This window comes from Mustelus asterias, chromosome 3 (genome assembly GCF_964213995.1).
Source record: "Mustelus asterias chromosome 3, sMusAst1.hap1.1, whole genome shotgun sequence".
NCBI classification, from domain to species: Eukaryota; Metazoa; Chordata; class Chondrichthyes; order Carcharhiniformes; family Triakidae; genus Mustelus; species Mustelus asterias.
Genome location: NC_135803.1, coordinates 46,378,042 through 46,397,153, shown reverse-complemented (window position 1 = coordinate 46,397,153; position 19,112 = coordinate 46,378,042). Strand labels below are relative to the sequence as shown.

Below are 19,112 nucleotides of genomic sequence, written 5' to 3'. Positions count from 1 at the left end.
AGATTGTCGAATGTTGTTGGAGCTGCACTCATCCATTGAAGTGGGGAGTAATCCATCAAATTCTTGACTTGTGTATTTTAGACGATGGGAAAGCTATGGAGAGTCAGTGAGTTATTTGCCACAGACTACCCAGCCTCTGATCTGCTCTTGTAACCACAGTATTTATATAGCTGGCCCACTTAAGTTTCTGGTCAACGGTGACCTGTCAGTGAATAGCTTTCCCCTTGATTCCCATTGATTTCAGTTTTACGGGGCTCTTTGATGCCAGACTTAGTCGAATGCTGGCTTGATGTTAAGTCAGTAAGAAGTTTAACAACACCAGGTTAAATTCAAACAGGTTTATTTGGTAGCAAAAGCCACACAAGCTTTCGAGGCTCTAAGCCCCTTCTTCAGGTGAGTGGGAATTCTGTTCACAAACAGAACTTATAAAGACACAGACTCAATTTACATGAATAATGGTTGGAATGCGAATACTTACAACCAATCCAGTCTTTAAGAAACAAAACAATGGGAGTGGAGAGAGCATCAAGACAGGCTAAAAAGATGTGTATTGTCTCCAGACAAGACAGCCAGTGAAACTCTGCAGGTCCACGCAACTGTGGGGGTTACAGATAGTGTGACATGAACCCAATATCCCGGTTGAGGCCGTCCTTGTGTGTGCGGAACTTGGCTATCAGTTTCTGCTCAGCGACTCTGCGCTGTCGTGTGTCGCGAAGGCTGCCTTGGAGAACGCTTACCCGAATATCAGAGGCCGAATGCCCGTGACCGCTGAAGTGTTCCCCAACAGGAAGAGAACAGTCTTGCCTGGTGATTGTCGAGCGGTGTTCATTCATCCGTTGTCGCAGCGTCTGCATAGTTTCCCCAATGTACCATGCCTCGGGACATCCTTTCTTGCAGCGTATCAGGTAGACAACGTTGGCCGAGTTGCAAGAGTATGTACCGTGTACCTGGTGGATGGTGTTCTCACGTGAGATGATGGCATCTGTGTCGATGATCCGTCACGTCTTGCAGAGGTTGCTGTGGCAGGGTTGTGTGGTGTCTTGGTCACTGTTCTCCTGAAGGCTGGGTAGTTTGCTGCGGACAATGGTCTGTTTGAGGTTGTGCGGTTGTTTGAAGGCAAGAAGTGGGGGTGTGGGGATGGCCTTGGCGAGATGTTCGTCTTCATCAATGACATGTTGAAGGCTCCGGAGGAGATGCCGTAGCTTCTCCGCTCCGGGGAAGTACTGGACAACGAAGGGTACTCTGTCCACTGTGTCCCGTGTTTGTCTTCTGAGGAGGTCGGTGCGGTTTTTCGCTGTGGTGCGTTGGAACTGTTGATCAATGAGTCTAGCGCCATATCCTGTTCTTATGAGGGCATCTTTCAGCGTCTGGAGGTGTCTGTTGCGATCCTCCTCATCCGAGCAGATCCTGTATATACGGAGGGCTTGTCCGTAGGGGATGGCTTCTTTAACGTGTTTAGGGTGGAAGCTGGAGAAGTGGAGCATCGTGAGGTTATCCGTGGGCTTGCGGTACAGTGAGGTGCTGAGGTGACCGTCCTTAATGGAGATGCGCGTGTCCAAGAATGCAACCGATTCCGGAGAGTAGTCTATGGTGAGCCTGATGGTGGGATGGAACTTGTTGATGTCATCATAGAGTTGTTTCAGTGATTGTTCACCATGAGTCCAAAGGAAGAAAATGTCATCGATGTATCTAGTGTATAGCATCGGTTGAAGGTCCCGTGCGGTGAAGAAGTCTTGTTCGAACCTGTGCATGAAGATGTTGGCATATTGAGGTGCGAATTTGGTCCCCATGGCTGTTCCGTGTGTCTGGATGAAGAACTGGTTGTTGAAGGTGAAGATATTGTGGTCCAGGATGAAGCGGATGAGTTGTAAAATTGCATCTGGAAACTGGCAGTTGTTGGCGCTGAGCACTGAGGCCGTTGCAGCAATGCCATCATCGTGGGGGATGCTGGTGTAGAGTGCCGAGACATCCATTGTGACGAGGAGCGCTCCTGGTTCAACTGCTCCATGTGTGCCGAGTTTCTGTAGGAAGTCCGTCGTTTCGCGACAAAAGCTGGGGGTTCTTTGTACAATGGGTTTCAGGATGCCCTCGACATAGCCGGAGAGGTTCTCGCACAGGGTCCCATTGCCCGATACGATGGGACGGCCGGGTGTGTTTGCCTTGTGTATCTTCGGGAGGCAGTAGAGATCTCCAACGCGGGGAGTACGTGGGATGAGAGCACGGAGGGTGTTCTGAAGGTCCGGATCAAAGGTCTTGATCAGAGTGTTGAGTTGACGGGTGTGTTCTTTGGTCGGATCTGCAGGTAACTGTCTGTAGTGTTCCTCGTTGTTGAGTTGTCGGTACACTTCTTTGCAGTAATCCGTTCTGTTCAGTATGACGATGGCCCCTCCTTTGTCTGCTGGTTTGATGACAATGTTGCGGTTGGTCTTGAGAGCGTGGATGGCGTTACGTTGTGCTTGGGTGATGTTCGGGGCTGTCTTGTGAGTGCGGCTGATGAATTTGGTGTTGACGCACCTCCTGACGGCTTGGGCATACATGTCAAGTCGAGGGCAGCGGCTGTTAAGAGCAGATGTTAAGAGCAGTCACTCATACCTCACCTCTGGAATTCTTGTCTTTTGTCCTTGGATCAAGGCTGCAATGAAATTAGAAAGTGGCAGAACGCAAACTGAGTATCATTGAGAAGGGAACTGGTGGGTATGCTTATTAACAACCCATTTCCATCACATTTTTAATGATTGGAAATAGACTTCCAGGGTGGTAATTGGTTAAATCCAATTGGTAATTGGATTTATCCTGCTTTTTGTTGATCTGCCTGTACAGATTCCATTGGTGCTGAGAACCACAACCAGTTAATCAGATCTAAGCTCTGCAATCCTGCCACATCCAGCTATGAAAAGTGGTGGACAATTAAACAACTCACTGGAGGAGGAGGCTCCAAAGATATCCGCATCCTCAATGATAGGGGAGCCCAGCACATCTGTGCAAAAGATTAGGGTGAAGCATTCGCAACAATCTTCAGCCAGAAGTGTTTAAGTGAATGATCCATCTCGGCCTCCTCCAGAGGTCCCCATCACAGATGCCAATTTGATTCGCTGCATGTGATTGGAAGAAACGGCTGAAGGTACTGGATAGTGCAAAGTCTATGGGCCCTGACAATAATCCAGCAATAGTACTGAAGACTTGTGCTCCAGAACTTGCCACGCCCCTAGCCAAACTCTTCCAATACAGTTACAACACTGGCATCAACCCAGCAATGTGGAAAATTGCCCAGGTATGTCCTGTACACAACAAGCAGGAAAAACCCAACCGTGTTAATTATCACTCCATCAGTCTACTCTCAGTCATCAGTAAAGTGATGGAAATGATCAACAGTGCTATAAAATTGCACTTGCTTGGCAATAACCATCTCAATGACACTCAGTTTGGGTTCCACCAGGGTCACTCAGCTCCTGACCCCATTGTAGTCTTGGTTTAAACATGGACAAAAGAGCTGAATGCCAAAGGTGTGGTGAGAGTGACTGCCCTTGACATCAAGGTCGACCAAGTGTGGCATCAAGGAGCCCTGGCAAAACTGGAATCAGTGAGAATCAGGTGGAAAACCTCCACTGGTGGAGTCATAGCTGGCAGAGAGGAAGGTGGTTGTAGGTCAAACATCTCAGTTCCAGGACATCACTGCAAGATTTCCTCAGGATAGTGCCCTACGGCCAATCACCTTCAGCTGCTTCATCAATGACTTTCTTTCCATCGTAAGGTCTGATGATTGCATACTGTTCAACACTACTCACCAAACCTCAGTCCATGATCCTGGGGTAAAACAACATTATTTTAGTTGGCACAACTAATGGCCCTAGTTTTCATAATCTTTGAAAGAGCATGGTGGCACAGTGGTTAGCACTGCTGCCTCACAGCGCCAGGGACCCGGGTTCCATTCCCAGTTTGGGTCACTGTCTGTGTGGAGTTTTTATGTTCTCCCCGTTTCTGCGTGGGTTTCCTCCGGGTGCTCCCACAATCTGAAAAATGTGCTGGTCAGGTGGACTGGCCATGCTAAATTCTCCCTCAGTGTACCCGAACAGGTGCTGGAGTGTGGCACCTAGGGGATTATCCTTCACAGTAACTTCATTTCAGTGTTAATGTAAACCTACTTGTGACTAATAAATAAACTTTACTGTACATTCTCAAAATTATTGAGTTCAATTTATTTGATTGAAATAGTTACATAAAGTAGCATCATCTGAAGTTTATTTATTAGTGTCACAAGTAGGTATACAATAATACTGCAATGAAGTTACTGTGAAAATCCCCTGGTCACCACCTTCCTGCACCTGTTCAGGTACACTGAGGGAGAATTTAGTATGAACAATGCATCTAATTGGTACGTCTTTCGGACTGTGGGAGGAAACCAGATCATCCGGAGGAAACCCACGCAGACACGGGGAGAACGTGCAGACTCCACACAGACAGTGACCTAAGCTGGGAATCGAACCCGGGTCCCTACCGCTGTGAGGCAGCAGTGCTAACTATTGTGCCACCGTGAAGAACTTCAGAGTTTTTATGTTTGTAGTTGTACCTGACTATGATATTGATCATCATTGGATTCCATGAGTTGTGCATAAGGTTGAAAAGAACTCAGTAATGAGCTTCTTATTGATATGAAAAACATAACAATTGATCATTAAAATTCATGAACACCATTCAGAGTTTATGGAAGTAATTTCAAATTATTGCAAATGGGGATTCTCTGATGAATGTCTTTCCCTTCATCCGTCTTCTTCCCGTGGAATTAATAGCTCTGGAGTGATACAAAGAGTCCTGTTTCTTTCACTGGCCTCATTTTAAAGGGGGAGTGCCATACACAGTACAGGGGCTGTTAGTATCACATAGCTAAACTGTCCCTGTGCTTTGCGCAAAAACTTGGTTAGAACTTCATTCCAGTCAATTGTTGTTTTTGTTCAGATCAAGCCTTACCAGCTGACCGTGCCACTTAAGACTCAGTTTTAGGCACATTTTACAGCTTACATTCTTTGCATTCCTAGCCCACAACAGTTAAATAGATTGCTGGAAGTGCATGGTTTCAACAGAAAGTTTCCATTGCCTTTTATTTCTCATAACCATGACTACAGTGTACTGTGTGTTACAATACAAAGACAGCAGGAACCTTCAGAGTAAGTTGATCACAAGTTCGCCTACTGGGACTGCTAGCATGCAGGTAAAACAATATCTCTAACTTACTCATGTTTCTTTCAGTGCAAGGAATAGCAATGGGGAAATAGGGCTTTCAGTAGTTCTAAACTGTTATTTGTTTCATTCTATTTAGATACTGCCTAAAATTTTCAGTTGAGGTTTGGCCTGAATGATTCTTCTATTATCTGAATTTTGCAACCAAAATTGTGTTTGCTTTTGTTTGTGTAAAACAATGGAAGAATGTAAACTGGCCAAACCAAGCTCTTGTGAATTCCACAGCTCAGCGTAACAATTAACAATCCAGTCACACAAGTAACTTTTATAAATTGAGGACCCGTTCCAAGTTAGCACGGTTCACAGCTGACTTTGTGTGCGCCCTTACTGCAAATTTCATGCTCGGTATTGCACTTCCTTACATTGCATACCTTTTCAAAATTTATTTCAAGAAGCCAATTGTTACAAATAAATTGAAACAGGAATTAAGAATTAATGATTGAAAAAATTAACAGAAATGTTCTGTCCCAAGAAGAAAATTGCATGTTGTTTCTCATATTGTTAAAGTAGTAATATGTGTTGAACCTGATTTTGCAGAGATCAAATTGACAGGATGATTGTGCATGGTGCATGGTAGTACATCAGCTTAACCCTCATACTGGTTCAATTTGCGTAATTTTCAATTTTAAAAAATCCTATTTTGAACTAACACTGTCTCAACGTGTGTTGGCATAGCTTTGCTATATAGTGTTATTAAATTTAAAATACTAATGACAGCAACATGCATTTGTATGGCACTGCAAATGTAAGTTAAGAGAATGGATACCGAACTAATGGAGACATTAGAAGGGCTGATCAAAAGCTTGGTCAAAAAGATTTTAAGTATGGGCTTTTAAGATTGGAAAGCAGAGGGGTTTTATGGATTGCAGAGAGTGTGACATGACCATCAATACCATCAAAGGCAGAAAGTAATTTTAAAGGGCAGTCAGAAAGGTAAAGTTTGATGAGGACTGTAGTGCTGGGTGATATCAAAGAGATAGAAGGGGGGCAATTGCATAATATAGGGAAAAGTGGGTAATGTAGAAGGGCAGAGGGATTTGGGCATTCAAGTTCATAAAACTTCAAAGGTGACACCTCAAACTGATGAAGTCATAAAGAAAGCACGTGGTTTTATGAAAACAGGTCTAAAAATTGAGATGAAATGGCAAATCTCATAAAAATAAACCTCAAACCTCAGTAAGGCCACAATTGGAATACTGTAAGAAATTTGGGGCGTTATCCTTTCGTACAATGAATATTCACTCAGGTACAGTCTGATTTAACTTATTTTTGGCTTTAAACAAATGAAGACCAATGTGTTGCACCTATCTGTAACTTTACCAATGCATTCCTTTTTAAATCCAGTGCACACACGTGTAAACATTTCAATTGTGCAGTGCATGGGTTCTGTTTTATTGTTAAATACATCAAACATTGACAATAGGTTGTTTAAGAATGTTCAAACTTCTGTAGAGGAAAAGACAGGCACATTTAAAAATAGTTCTCACATCAGAAGGGACAGACAGCAAAAGTGTTCTGTTTTTAATTGGTAGCCTCCATTTTTGTCATGGCGAGACAAATGTCAGGCACGCACCACGTTTGAGACTGAACAAGAATTTGCTGAAAAATCCACATTGGTAGAATGTGAATTGGTAGCAGTATGGATTGCTGTTTTACAGTGTGGACTGTCTCCATTGGGAGAAAACCTATTTAGCCAAAAATATAGACTATAGGCACAATTTTGTATATCTATGACATCAGATCAATGGAAAAGGATAGTCAGCAATCTGTAAAATAAGCTGCTAATTGATGTACGGGTTAGGTTGATTGGCCATGCTAAATTGATCCTTAGTGTCAGAGCAACGAGCAGGGTAAATATGTGGGGTTACGGGGATAGGGCCTGGGTGGGATTGTGGTTGGTGCAGGCTTGATGGGTCGAATGGCCTCCTTCTGCACTATGGGGATTCTATGATGCACTGCAGGGATTCTATGAATTTAAATACTTTTGCCCATTTTGTACTACTGCCGCAGAGGAATTTTATCCCTAGTGGCTTCCAAGTTTGTGTATGAGTACAGTCAGAGTTTAATCAGCTAAAATTGTCTAGACTACCAACAGGGATAGGCATTCTTTCTTTTTTATAAGCATGATTTATTTCAACATCCTTCATTAATTCATTTAGATTAAAAGAAGGATTATTTATAAACCTTGAAGTAGGAAAAATATCCTGACTTGATGGCTCCCATGCAAATTTAAAAGAGCGCTGTCTTTGTAGAAAATTCTTCATGAAATATCTTCTTTTTGAAACCTTTCACCATTTTATCACACACACAATGCTCTGCATCGTGGCAGCATCGTGTTGAAACCTTTATGCCAAAAAAAAAGCGGTTTCTCCATTTGCCACCACAAAAAGTTTTTGATTTATTTTACATTAAGGCACTGCTACTTCACTTTATTCAGCAGGAAAACAAAACAACAATTTATAATTTACTTTGATATATTGTTTTGTAATATGGCATTTGGACCAAATATTGAGTTGTAATTCTATCATCCACCATGGCTACCTTCACTGAATCGAAAACATACCTGTCTTTTTTTGTTAGGTGATCTTCTGTTCTTTGCTGCACTAGTAATATAACTACACTAGCTTTTTTGTTCTAACCCTGTTAAATATAGTTAATGATTATGAAGGTCAAGCTCACTGGTGAATATTACGATATCAGTAAAACTATTGCGTGTAGAGGATTGAGGCAGCTCGATTGATGCCTACCTGCTGAGTTTGTCAGTTTAATGCCTGGTGGAATGAATAGTAACTATAGTGTCAGCTCCATTGTAATGGGCCTGGGAACCCAGTGGCTTTGGCTTTACATTAGAATTCCCATAATGGACTCCAGCAAAGCTGAAGGGGTATATGAAACAGTTTGAGTTTCCATCAGATGTGATGAAAGACGGTGAAGTCTTTATAACTTGGCATCTGCGTTTCTTCTTTCTCTTAACAGATTGGAACTGTTCTTTACTGAAACATAAGAAACATCAGTGTTTGGAAACATTTTGAAATCTGCTTTGAGTAAAACTGAGCAATATATGTAATTTAAAACTTTACAATTTTTTCATACACAATGCAGTGAAAAATAAATTAAGTTTAACTGCTTTTTTGATAATATCATGCTATGATATGCATGTAGTATGATGGTTGGAACAGTCGTGCTTTGTGTTTCCAATCATTATTTTCTCCAATTTAATTCCAACTGATTAGGAATTAAACCATTGCATTTATGTCAAATTTAGTGGCAGGTGATAGGCATCATGAAAGCTGCTGAGTTGAAAGGAAGTTCATTGAGGTGATTAGTTCAGCTTGACCTCAAATACCCCAAAACTGGAGTTTGCTTCCTTAAAGCTAGGTATTCCTTATAGTACTGATACACTTATCAAGATTAGGTCGATGTTAATTTGTAAGCTGCATTCACAATAATCAGTCAGTTCAAACAGTGATGTACAGTGCTGATACTCCACATTATTGTAGAATAAGATCAGTTTGAATCATGTGGCAAGAAAAAGTGCTCATTCATTGGCATTGCTTTAAGCAGGCAGTTAGGATGAAACATAATTTATACCTGTGATAATATAAACTTTTAGGATTCAAGGATTATGTGCTTTATTCTGTGGAAGTTGACATATCAGATGGGGTAAGCTTTCTTAAAAGAGAACTTGTGCATTTGAAATAATTTCAGTAGGTGTGCAATGAACTAGGATTTGTGGCAAGGAAATATCATCTACTTACCTTGTAATAGATGCAACAGCATTTCTTTGTCAAAGAAGAATGGCATAAAAGTTATCTTTAGAAATATTAATGAAATTTATGGAGGTTAAGTGACCTTATGAGGGAAAAATGAAGTGTATTAGTTATAGATTGTACCAGATATATCTGGGTGGCACAGTGGTTAGCACTGCTGCCTCATAGCTCCAGGGATCTGGGTTTGATTTCTGGCTTGGGCCACTGTGCGTTTGGAGTTTGCAGTTGACAGCCTATTTCTATAAATTGCACTCAGCAAATCATAGAATTCCTACAGTGCATAAGGATGCCATTTGGCCCATTAAGCCTGCAGCAGCAACAATCTCACCCAGGCCCGATCCCCGTAACCCCACATACTTGCCCTGCTAATCCCTTGATACTAAGTGGCAATTTAACATGGCCAATTAACCTAACCCGCACATCTTTGGACAGTGGGAGCAAACCAGAGCACCGGGAGGAAACCCACACAGACACGGAGAATATGCGAACTCCATGCAGACAGTCACCTGAGGCTGGAATTGAGCCAAGGTCCCTAGTGCTGTGAGGCAGCAGTGCTAACCACTGTGCCACCATGCCGCCGTATAACAGTCTAAGACTAGGACCTGTATTATCCTTTAATGGTAAGGGGAATTGTTTTGAAATGTTTTCTTCTGAGCAGCAACCAGATAGCAGATACTGGCAAAAATGGAGGGTCAAATATGGGATAATGTCTTGCAGAGCTTGTTTGGTTAAGTTGGCATTTGAAAGAGCTAAATAAAAAGCTTGTTTGCTCTTTCAGAAGTGAGTGAAAGGTTTACAGTACTAACTGTATGAGATTTGTATGTCAGTATTCAGACCGTAAATATGGCCCGTTACAAGGTAACATTCCAGCCTTCCTGACCTTTTACAGATGCTGCTTAATCAAGACACGTCCTTAAATCATTCAACTGAAATCATTCCCACATGAACTTTGCAACTCGTCTATGGTATTTGATTGGAAATTAAAGCAAAGTTCAATCTTTCGTTCACCAGATGCTTCTGACATGGATTTGAACATTCAAATAGGACATTTACTGAATATCCATCTGCCTTATTTGGCATGTAAAAGATGCCATGATACCATTCAAGCAAGAACAGGAAAGTTATTTCATTGTCCTGTCCAATATTTATCTCCCAACATCTCTAAAGCAGATCATCTGATTATCTGTCTCATTATTGATTGTGGGACTTGATGTAGGCATTTGGTGCCATATATCCTTTTGTTGCAGCAATAGCTGTGCTTCACAAGTTTCTTAGAATATGATCAACCAAATTATCAATGGACTGACTCTGAAATTAAATGGGTTTCATTGTAATTTTTAAAGACAGCATTCAAACCAATGCTGCGGTTGTGCGTTCAAACAGGTATCTCATTCTGTGATCCATTGTTTTTCAGATAGGGCATGAGACAGTGGAGTGATTTCACCTTTGCAGACATGAACATCAATTGGTTTCAACATTTGGTCCACATTCTTAAACTTTGAAGAATTTGTCCGTCCTGTCGACTTAACTGAGCAATCGGATACACATGAATGTAGACTTCTGCACTGACTTGGAATTGTCCATTATGCATCAACTTTTTGTTGTGGTGCTAGGGCAGAAGGATCTGTCTCGTGCAGGAGATCTCTTCTCCTTGGAGGATGCTGAAATTGAAGATTGTCTATCAGAAGCACTTGAGCAAATAAAAGAGATCTCTTCCTCACCAGTAAGTATCAATAAACAGTACCATAAATTTAATATTAGAAACTCTCCTATTTTTTTATATTGATCTAATTCACAACAATCAGTCAAAGCAAAAGTACACCTTTTTGAGTGGTGCATTCAGAATGCATTGAGTAAATTTAAAAACAATTGCAACTGATATGGCTGTTAGTTCAGATGTTTCCAATAGATTAAAAAGTGACACTTGAGCAATTTGAAATACTCCAATTAGAATCAGGGAATACCTACAGTGTCGAAGGAAGCCATTTGGCCTATCGCGCCTACACTGACAAGAATCCTACCCAAACCCTATCCCTGTAACCCCATGTATTTACCCTGCTAATCCCCCTGACACTAAGGGGCAATTTAGCATGGCCAATCAACCTAACCTGCACATGTTTGGAGTGTGGGAGGAAACTGGAGGAAACCCATGCAGGCATGGGGAGAATGTGCAAACTCCATATAGACAGTCACCCAAGGCCGGGATTGAACCTGGGTCCCTGGCGCTGTGAGACAGAAGTGCTAACCATTGTGCCACCGTGCTGTTTGCATACATTGTTTGAATTGCATTGAGTATAATTAATGTGACAATAATACCGGATATTGATTTGTTGCTAGTTCAGTAATGTCTGGTACAATTTTCCATTAACCGATTGTTGTGTATTCATGTTTGTTCCAATCATGTGACATATTGATGATGTCCTTGGATACTTGTGTGGGCAAGCTGGCAGTCTATCCAAACAGTCTGTAGAGTAAACACCTTTGCAATAAAACTCTTGTTTGTACCTTTGTGGTCTGCAAACCTATCCTTAGAAAATCGTACAAAGGAAATTAGTGATTAGGAGGTCGTAACCACACTGGCAGACTCCCCGGAGAAATTAAAAAAACAGAAAATCATCGATCGTGCTGCGGACGTCTGAAAAGGAGTAAGAAGTTCAAAACATTGCCATGCCAAAACTGGCGATGGAGTTGTGTCAAATATCAGTAGCGGCCATTGAAGGAATCAAAATTTGAACAAAGGCTTTGGAGAAAACAACGATGAATAGAAATTCACCACATGCTCTGCCTGGAAAGAGCTGGAACAGTTACAGTAATGGGTGGATTAGTGCGAGAAGGCCTTCATACAAACTAAGGAGGCATTATTAAAGTCAGAAGTACTAACGCACTTTGTGCAACTGGCTTGTGATGCATCACCTTACAGGGTGAGAATGGTAGTCTTCCACATAATGCCTAATCATAGAGTCATAGAGGTTTACATCATGGAAACAGTCCCTTTGGCCCAAATTGTCCATGCCACCCTTTTGTTTTTAAACCCCTAAGCTCATCCCAATTGTCCACATTTGGCCCAGATCCTTCTATACCCATCTTACCCACGTAACTATCAATGGTGAAGAAAAACCAATAGCGTTTGTATCAAGACCCTTGAACAAAGCAGAAATGACCTATGCACAGGAAACTCGAGGAATCGTTTTCAGAACCAATGTCTATCTGGAAGGAAATTTACTTTCCTAACAGGTCATCCATCGATCACTAACAATGCTACTCAGCTGCACACCGGTATTCTATCTCTAGCAGTAAGTTGGGTACAGGGATGGACTTGTTGTGGTTAGCACATACACGATAAAATGTCGTTAATCAAATCTCCATGGGAACACTAGTGGACGCTCCAGACAACCTTTACTTAACGAGTTGTCAATGAGTAGTTTGAGTGGTAATGTTTTCTATTTCGAAGAAGCCAATAACACTCCTGTAACCACAAGACCAGTTTAAGAAGTAAACCAGAAATGATCTACCACTGTCAGAAGTTATGAACGTGGTATTTTGTGGCAAGAACATGGGAACAAACTGCAGTTGAAGCTATATGTTATCTGAAAACTCAAACTGTTGTCTCCTTTGGGGAATGAGGATCATCATTCCAGCACTGTTAAGGAAAGTGTCCTAAACCAACTTCATGAAGGTCAATTGTGGTATAGTAAGGATGAAGGAGATAGCCAGAAACTATTTTTGGTGATCAGTGTTTGGTAGTGAAATTGAGGAGAAGGTGGATATGTGTTCAGCTTGTGCACAAGTTCGAAATCTGCTGTCACTAGCGCCATTACATCCATGGGAATTGCCAAAAGTGCCATGTCAAAGAGTTCATCTAGATTATGCTGGACCATTTGAAGGACAAATGTTTTTCATTGTTGCAGACGTGTACTCTAAATGGCCTGAAGTCACCATTATGAAGACTATGTCCTCGGAGAGGACAATAGAAAGGCAGGGTGAGATATTTGCAAAATTCGGTTACTCTGAACAACTTGTGAGCAACAATAGACTGTAGTTCATTTTGCAAGAATTCACAAAACTATCTAGAGGAGAATGGAATCCAACAGGATTCGCGCGCCATATCATTCTGCCACAAGTGAACTGGCTGAAAGGTTCGTTCAGACAATGAAGCATTCATTGAAGTTAACTCGTGAGCAAGGATCACTGTCCAAATGAATACAACATACTCAACAACCCAAAGTTCTCTGGCATTGCTCATAAAACACAGTTATGCACTGTTTTGGATTTGCTGAACTCACCTAAGACAAGAGGAAACAGCAAAGTCAGGTTTTGTGACGTGAGAATGGGGCTAAAAGCCATGTATTTCAGAAAGGTCAGGGGCTATTGGCTAGGAACTGTACCACTAGTGGGAAGTGGATACCGGCCATCGTATTAACACAGGCACAACCGGCCTCCTGCATCGTTCAAACTCGGGACGATGTAATTTGGAGAAGACAAGCTGATCAACTTTTAGCAACTAGAACTAGTTTGCCTGAGACCGGGTCAATCAAGAGTCTGCAACAAACTGCCAAGTGAAGACTTAGACTTTGCTGAGAACCTGACAATACCAGAAACAACTGTGGAAGACAGTACCTCAACTGAGGACACTTCAACACTGAGTGAACCTCCAAATCTTATGTTGACTCCGGTTGAGACGACTATGGATGATGTCCAAATTAAACCCACAAAACCAGAGGTTGCAGTCAACACAAAAAAATCAGATGTCTGAGATTCCACCCTGAATTCATCTCCTGTTATTTTCCTTTAAAATATTATTTTGTACAAAATAAATTGCTTTTAGTAGTTCTTTATGGGAGGTAATATTCTTTCACATTCACAGATAGTGAACACCTTGCTGGGATTTTATGAATAATGCACATCATCCTTCACTTTCATTACAAAATATGAGATCATTTCAGTTTCAGAAAGCACTCTGTAGGTACTTTCACTGAATTGGTCATAAATATCAGGTTTGACTGAGAAATATTGAGTTTGATTTTCACAATTGGATTAAAACTGATGTGAACACTGATTTGCAATGAATTTGATGGAAAATTAAAATTATGTGTTTTCTATAAGGGGTGGTTAATCCATAAAGCTTGTTTGATACCCAGGACGCAAGTTGAAGATCTACCCTCATGCGATTATTTGAGTGGAGATTGAGAAAAACAACTGTTTAGACATTAGTGTTCTCAGTCTCTCCTATGTAAACATAAACTTATTATCATTTTAATACCAGTCTTCTATGTTGGTAAACAGAAATATTTTTATGGGTTATATGGCTGATTAATATTAGCTACTTAGTGTTTAATGGTGTCCTGATTAAAGAAAGAAACTCATAGAACATTACAGCGCAGTACGGGCCCTTCGGCCCTCGATGTTGCACCGACCAGTGAAACCAATCTAAAGCCCATCTAACCTACACTATTCCAATATCATCCATATGTTTATCCAATGACCATTTAAATGCCCTTAATGTTGGCGAGTCCACTACTATTGCAGGCAGGGCATTCCATGTCCTTACTACTCTGAGTAAAGAAGCTACCTCTGACATCTGTCCTATATCTGTCACCCCTCAATTTAAAGCTATGTCCCCTCGTGCTAGCCATCACCATCCGAGGAAAAAGGCTTTCACTGTCCACCCTATCTAATCTTCTGATCATCTTATATGCCTCTATTAATGACTTGAGTCATCATCTGGGCCAGATGCACAGCTTTAGGTCCTTGTCCACATCATACCCACGGTGGCAACTGGTTTGCACTGCTGCCTCACAGCACCAGGGACCTGGGTTTGATTACCAGCTTGGGTCACTGTCTGTGCAGAGTCTGCACATTCTCCCCCTGCCTGCGTGGGTTTCCTCCGGGTGCTCCAGTTTCCTCCCACAGTCCAAAAGACGTGCTGGTTAGGTGCATTGGTCATGCTAAATTCTCCCTCAGTCTACACAAACAGGTGCCGGAGTGTGGCAACCACTGGATTTTCACAGGAACTTCATTGCAGTGTTAATGTAAGCCTACTTGTAACACTAATAAGTGAACTTTAAACTTTTAAACCTTTGCTTCTCCATGAATTAATCACTGCAGGATAATGAGAACTAAGTATTAATGAAGAGATTGTTTATGTTTGGACCAATATGTATATGTAAATTCTCAGTAATTTTAATGTATATTATGTATTCATTTAACAACCTACTTTGAAATGATTCAAACAGACCATGTTGACATTTAAAAATCATTTAGACAGATGTGTGAAAGAAAGGGATATGGAACAGCGAGAACATTTGGGATTAGAACTACTGTTCACACAGAAAATAAAGACTAACATTGGGCCAAACTGTTTCTTGTAAACTCAGTGTAAGCTTCAGTTCTAACTACAATAATAACATTATTTGTTAGAAAACTTAACAACCAGATTGATAGAACCTAAATCTCCACTTGGGGATACGCAATAAGATGACAAAAGAAATACGATTTAGTTTGTGTTTCTTCAATGATCAGAATAGTTTTGAAATAAATTCTGCAGCTTAAGTAAGTAGTGCAATGATATTTTGTTTCTCTGCTTTGCTAGGGCTATCTGACGAATGACAATGATCAGGCAGTTGTAGAAATCTGCATTACTCGAATCACTACTGCTATCAGGAAAACAAAATCTATTGAGAAGCATGGAAAAGCTCTCGTAACCTTGTGGGAATCGTGCTTAGAGCATAATCTGAAACCAGTCAGCAAAGATGAAGATACTCCCCATGCTAAAATCGTTTCTGATATAATGAGTTGCATCTTTCAAGTAAGTTATGAGCAACAGCACTTAGTGATGTGTTTAAAAAATACAATTTGATTTACCTTTTATAACTGTTTTCATGACTCTATAACATTGTGAAATTATTTCCAAATGGCATGGAAATGTTTAAGTAAGTGTATATGGTAAAAGTTGAAAATACAGTGATGTTAGATGCAATTGTTTTCTGCCAACATTATTGAGTACTAGATGCCTCTGACTTAAACTGATTATGGTGTAGGAGCATATTTTTAGAACCAGCTTAAGTCTCCTGTTCTGGGATCTGTGTTTGGGGGTGCAGGAAGGGTGGGCTCAGCATTCTGCTATGGCTCTGCAGGACCTTGGAGCAGGTTTTGCATTTATGCAGAGCCAGAGTCTGGCAGTGGGGTGACTGAGATCTGACAGTAATGGGGACAAGCCAGTCCAGCAATAATGAGAGGAAGAGGAATCCAGCTGAATGGGATACAAACTGCCTTTAGCCTTTTCAATATCAGTTTCTGTCACCCTACTTCCCACCCCACCATGTATCCACCCACACTCAGCTGTAGTCTTGTTTGCCATTTATGGACCTCCCCATCTCCTTTCCCAATATCAGTCTGTTCATGTATTTATTTCTGTCGTAAAACATTTGGGTAAATTTAATGAACAGGAAAATTGCAGGCCCTCCCAGCCTTCCACAGGAGCACAAAACATAAGGGGTGGGATTCTACAGCCTCGCTCATCCCGAAACCACCTGAGGTCAACAGACCTTTCCATTGTCCATCCCTTGCCCACTCCAATTCCGTGGTAGGTAAAGTTCCAGCCAAGAACAGGAACTAGAGTAGGACCCTTCAAGCCTGATGTGCCATTCAGTAGGATCATGGCCGATCTTCCAACTCCATTCCATCTTCTTGTACTATCCCTTAATTCCCTTAGTATCCAAAATCCTAGCATTCTTTGTCTAGAATGTGCTTAATGGCTGAGGACCCACAGCTCTCTGGGTAGAGAATTGAGACGATTCATAACAATGTGCGTGGTGAAGTTTTTCCTCATCTCATTCCTAAATGGCTGGCCCTTTATTCTGAGACTGTGACCCCAGCCAGGGAAAAACATTCTCTCAGCATCTACCCTGTCAAGTTGAGAAATTTTGAATGTTTCAATGAAGTCACCTCTCATTTTTCTTAACTCCTAGGAATATAGGCCTAGGTTACTCAATCTCTCCTCATTGGACAACTCCCTCATCCCAGGAACCAGTTTAGGGAATTTTTGTTGCACTCTGGGGCAAAAATTGTAGAAGAATCATAGAATCTCGACAGACCAGAAGAAGGCCATTTGGTCCATCAAGCCTGCACCGACAACAATCCCACCCAGGCCCTATCCCTGCAACCCCATGTATTTACCCTGCTGATCCCTCTGACACTAAGGGGCAATTTAGCATGGCCAAGCAACCTAACCCGCACATCTTTAGACTGTGGGAGGAAACTGGGGCACCCAGAGGAAACCCACGTAGACAGGGAGAATGTGCAAGCTCTACACATACAGTCACCCGAGGCAGGAATTGAACCAGGGACCCTGGCGCTGTGAGGCAGCAATGCTAACCACTGTGCCACCATGCTACCCTCTTTGGAATGTCTTTCCTTAGACAGGGAAACCAGAACTGCGCACACCACTCAAGATGTGGTCTCACCAATTATGACAAATGTTCTTTACTCTTATACATCACTCCAATCCCTTTTCTAAGAAAAACTAACAAACCGTTTTGCCTTCCTGGTCACTTGCTGTATCTGCTTATTCACTTTGTAATTCATTTACAAGGACTTCCAAGTCCCTGAGCCCTAACATTTTCTAATCGCTCATCATTCAAAAAATATTCTGCTGTTTCATTTGTCCTACCAAAATGAATGACTTCATGCTTTGCCATGTTCTTGTACAAATTACCCAACTTGTCCATATCCTTCTGCACTCTCTTTGTATTCTCTCATTGCTTGTTTATCCACCTAATTTTCATCAGCAAATTTGGATTAACTCTCTCATCTCAATTAACAACATCGATTGTAAATAACTTGATGTCCAAGTACTGACAGTACTAACAGTATCCCACTTGCTACAGCCCAAAACCCCAAAAAAGTTCCAATCATTCCCACTCTTTTTGACTATTAACTATTAATTGTCAACCCATGCTAATATTAAAGGGCACCCCAGTCACTGAAACAAATAATTAATCTCTCCCTCACAGAAGTATCTGTGACTTACCACCGCCCCCTCGCCCCGGGTCACATTGGTGAGGTAGGAAAATCTCATGAGGGGGAAAATCTGGCAAGAGGGGTGGTTAATTACATTTAAATTTATTAAAATGTACTGAAATCAAGTTTGCACCCATTATGTGGCGACACAGTGGCACAGTGGTTAGCACAGCACCAGGGACCTGGGTTTGATTCCCGGCTTGGTCACTGTCTGTGCGGAGTTTGCACCTTCTCCCCATGTCTGTGCAGGTTTCCTCCGGGTGCTCCAGTTTCCTCCCACAGTCTAAAGATCATAGAAACCCTACAGTACAGAAAGAGGCCATTCGGCCCATCGAGTCTGCACCGACCACAATCCCACCCAGGCCCTACCCCAATATCCCTACATATTTACCCACTAATCCCTCTAACCTACGCATCTCAGGACACTAAGGGCAATTTTTAGCATGGCCAATCAACCCTAACCCGCACATCTTTGGACTGTGGGAGGAAACCGGAGCACCCAGAGGAAACCCACGCAGACACGAGGAGAATGTGCAAACTCCATACAGATAGTGACCCAAGCCGGGATTCGAATCCAGGTCCCTGGAGCTGTGAAGCAGCAGTGCTAACCACTGTGCTACCGTGCCCTCGCCCTATGTGTGGGTTAGGTGGATTGACCATGCTAAATTGTCCCTTAGTGTCAGGGGAACCAGCTAGGGTAAATGCAAGGGTTATGGGGATAGGACCTGGATGGGATTGTGGCTGATGCAGACTCACTGGGCTGAATGGCCTCCTCCTGCACTGTAGGATTCTATGATTTTATGAGCATGAACCTGATTACATCGCTGGTAAGGGGGCGGGGAAAATCCGATATCGCAATCTCACCGGCAAAATTTACGATTTTCAGCTTTAACCTGATCTTGAGGTCTTGCGGACATGGCGTGCGGGCTCAAGATCCTGCCCTATGTTACTTAATCATATGATTTTCTAAGTGTCTGTTATAATGTCTCTAAAAATAAATCGATTGTAGCATTTTACCAGTACTGATGTTCTGCTAAATGGTCTATAGTTCTCCACTTTCATCCTCCTTTCTTAAATAAAAGGGTAGAC

At 41.9% G+C, this 19,112-nt stretch overlaps 1 protein-coding gene across 1 annotated transcript in view; it reads left to right on the top strand.

Annotated features, from left to right (window-relative positions):
- Positions 1-19,112, top strand: part of veph1 (ventricular zone expressed PH domain-containing 1) — a 242,208-nt gene that overhangs the window by 14,542 nt on the left and 208,554 nt on the right. The window contains exons 2-3 of the mRNA XM_078208325.1: positions 10,420-10,728; positions 15,595-15,810. Of these exons, the coding sequence (XP_078064451.1) occupies positions 10,552-10,728; positions 15,595-15,810 (393 nt within the window). The 5' untranslated portion in view covers positions 10,420-10,551. The remainder of the gene's footprint in view (positions 1-10,419; positions 10,729-15,594; positions 15,811-19,112) is intronic.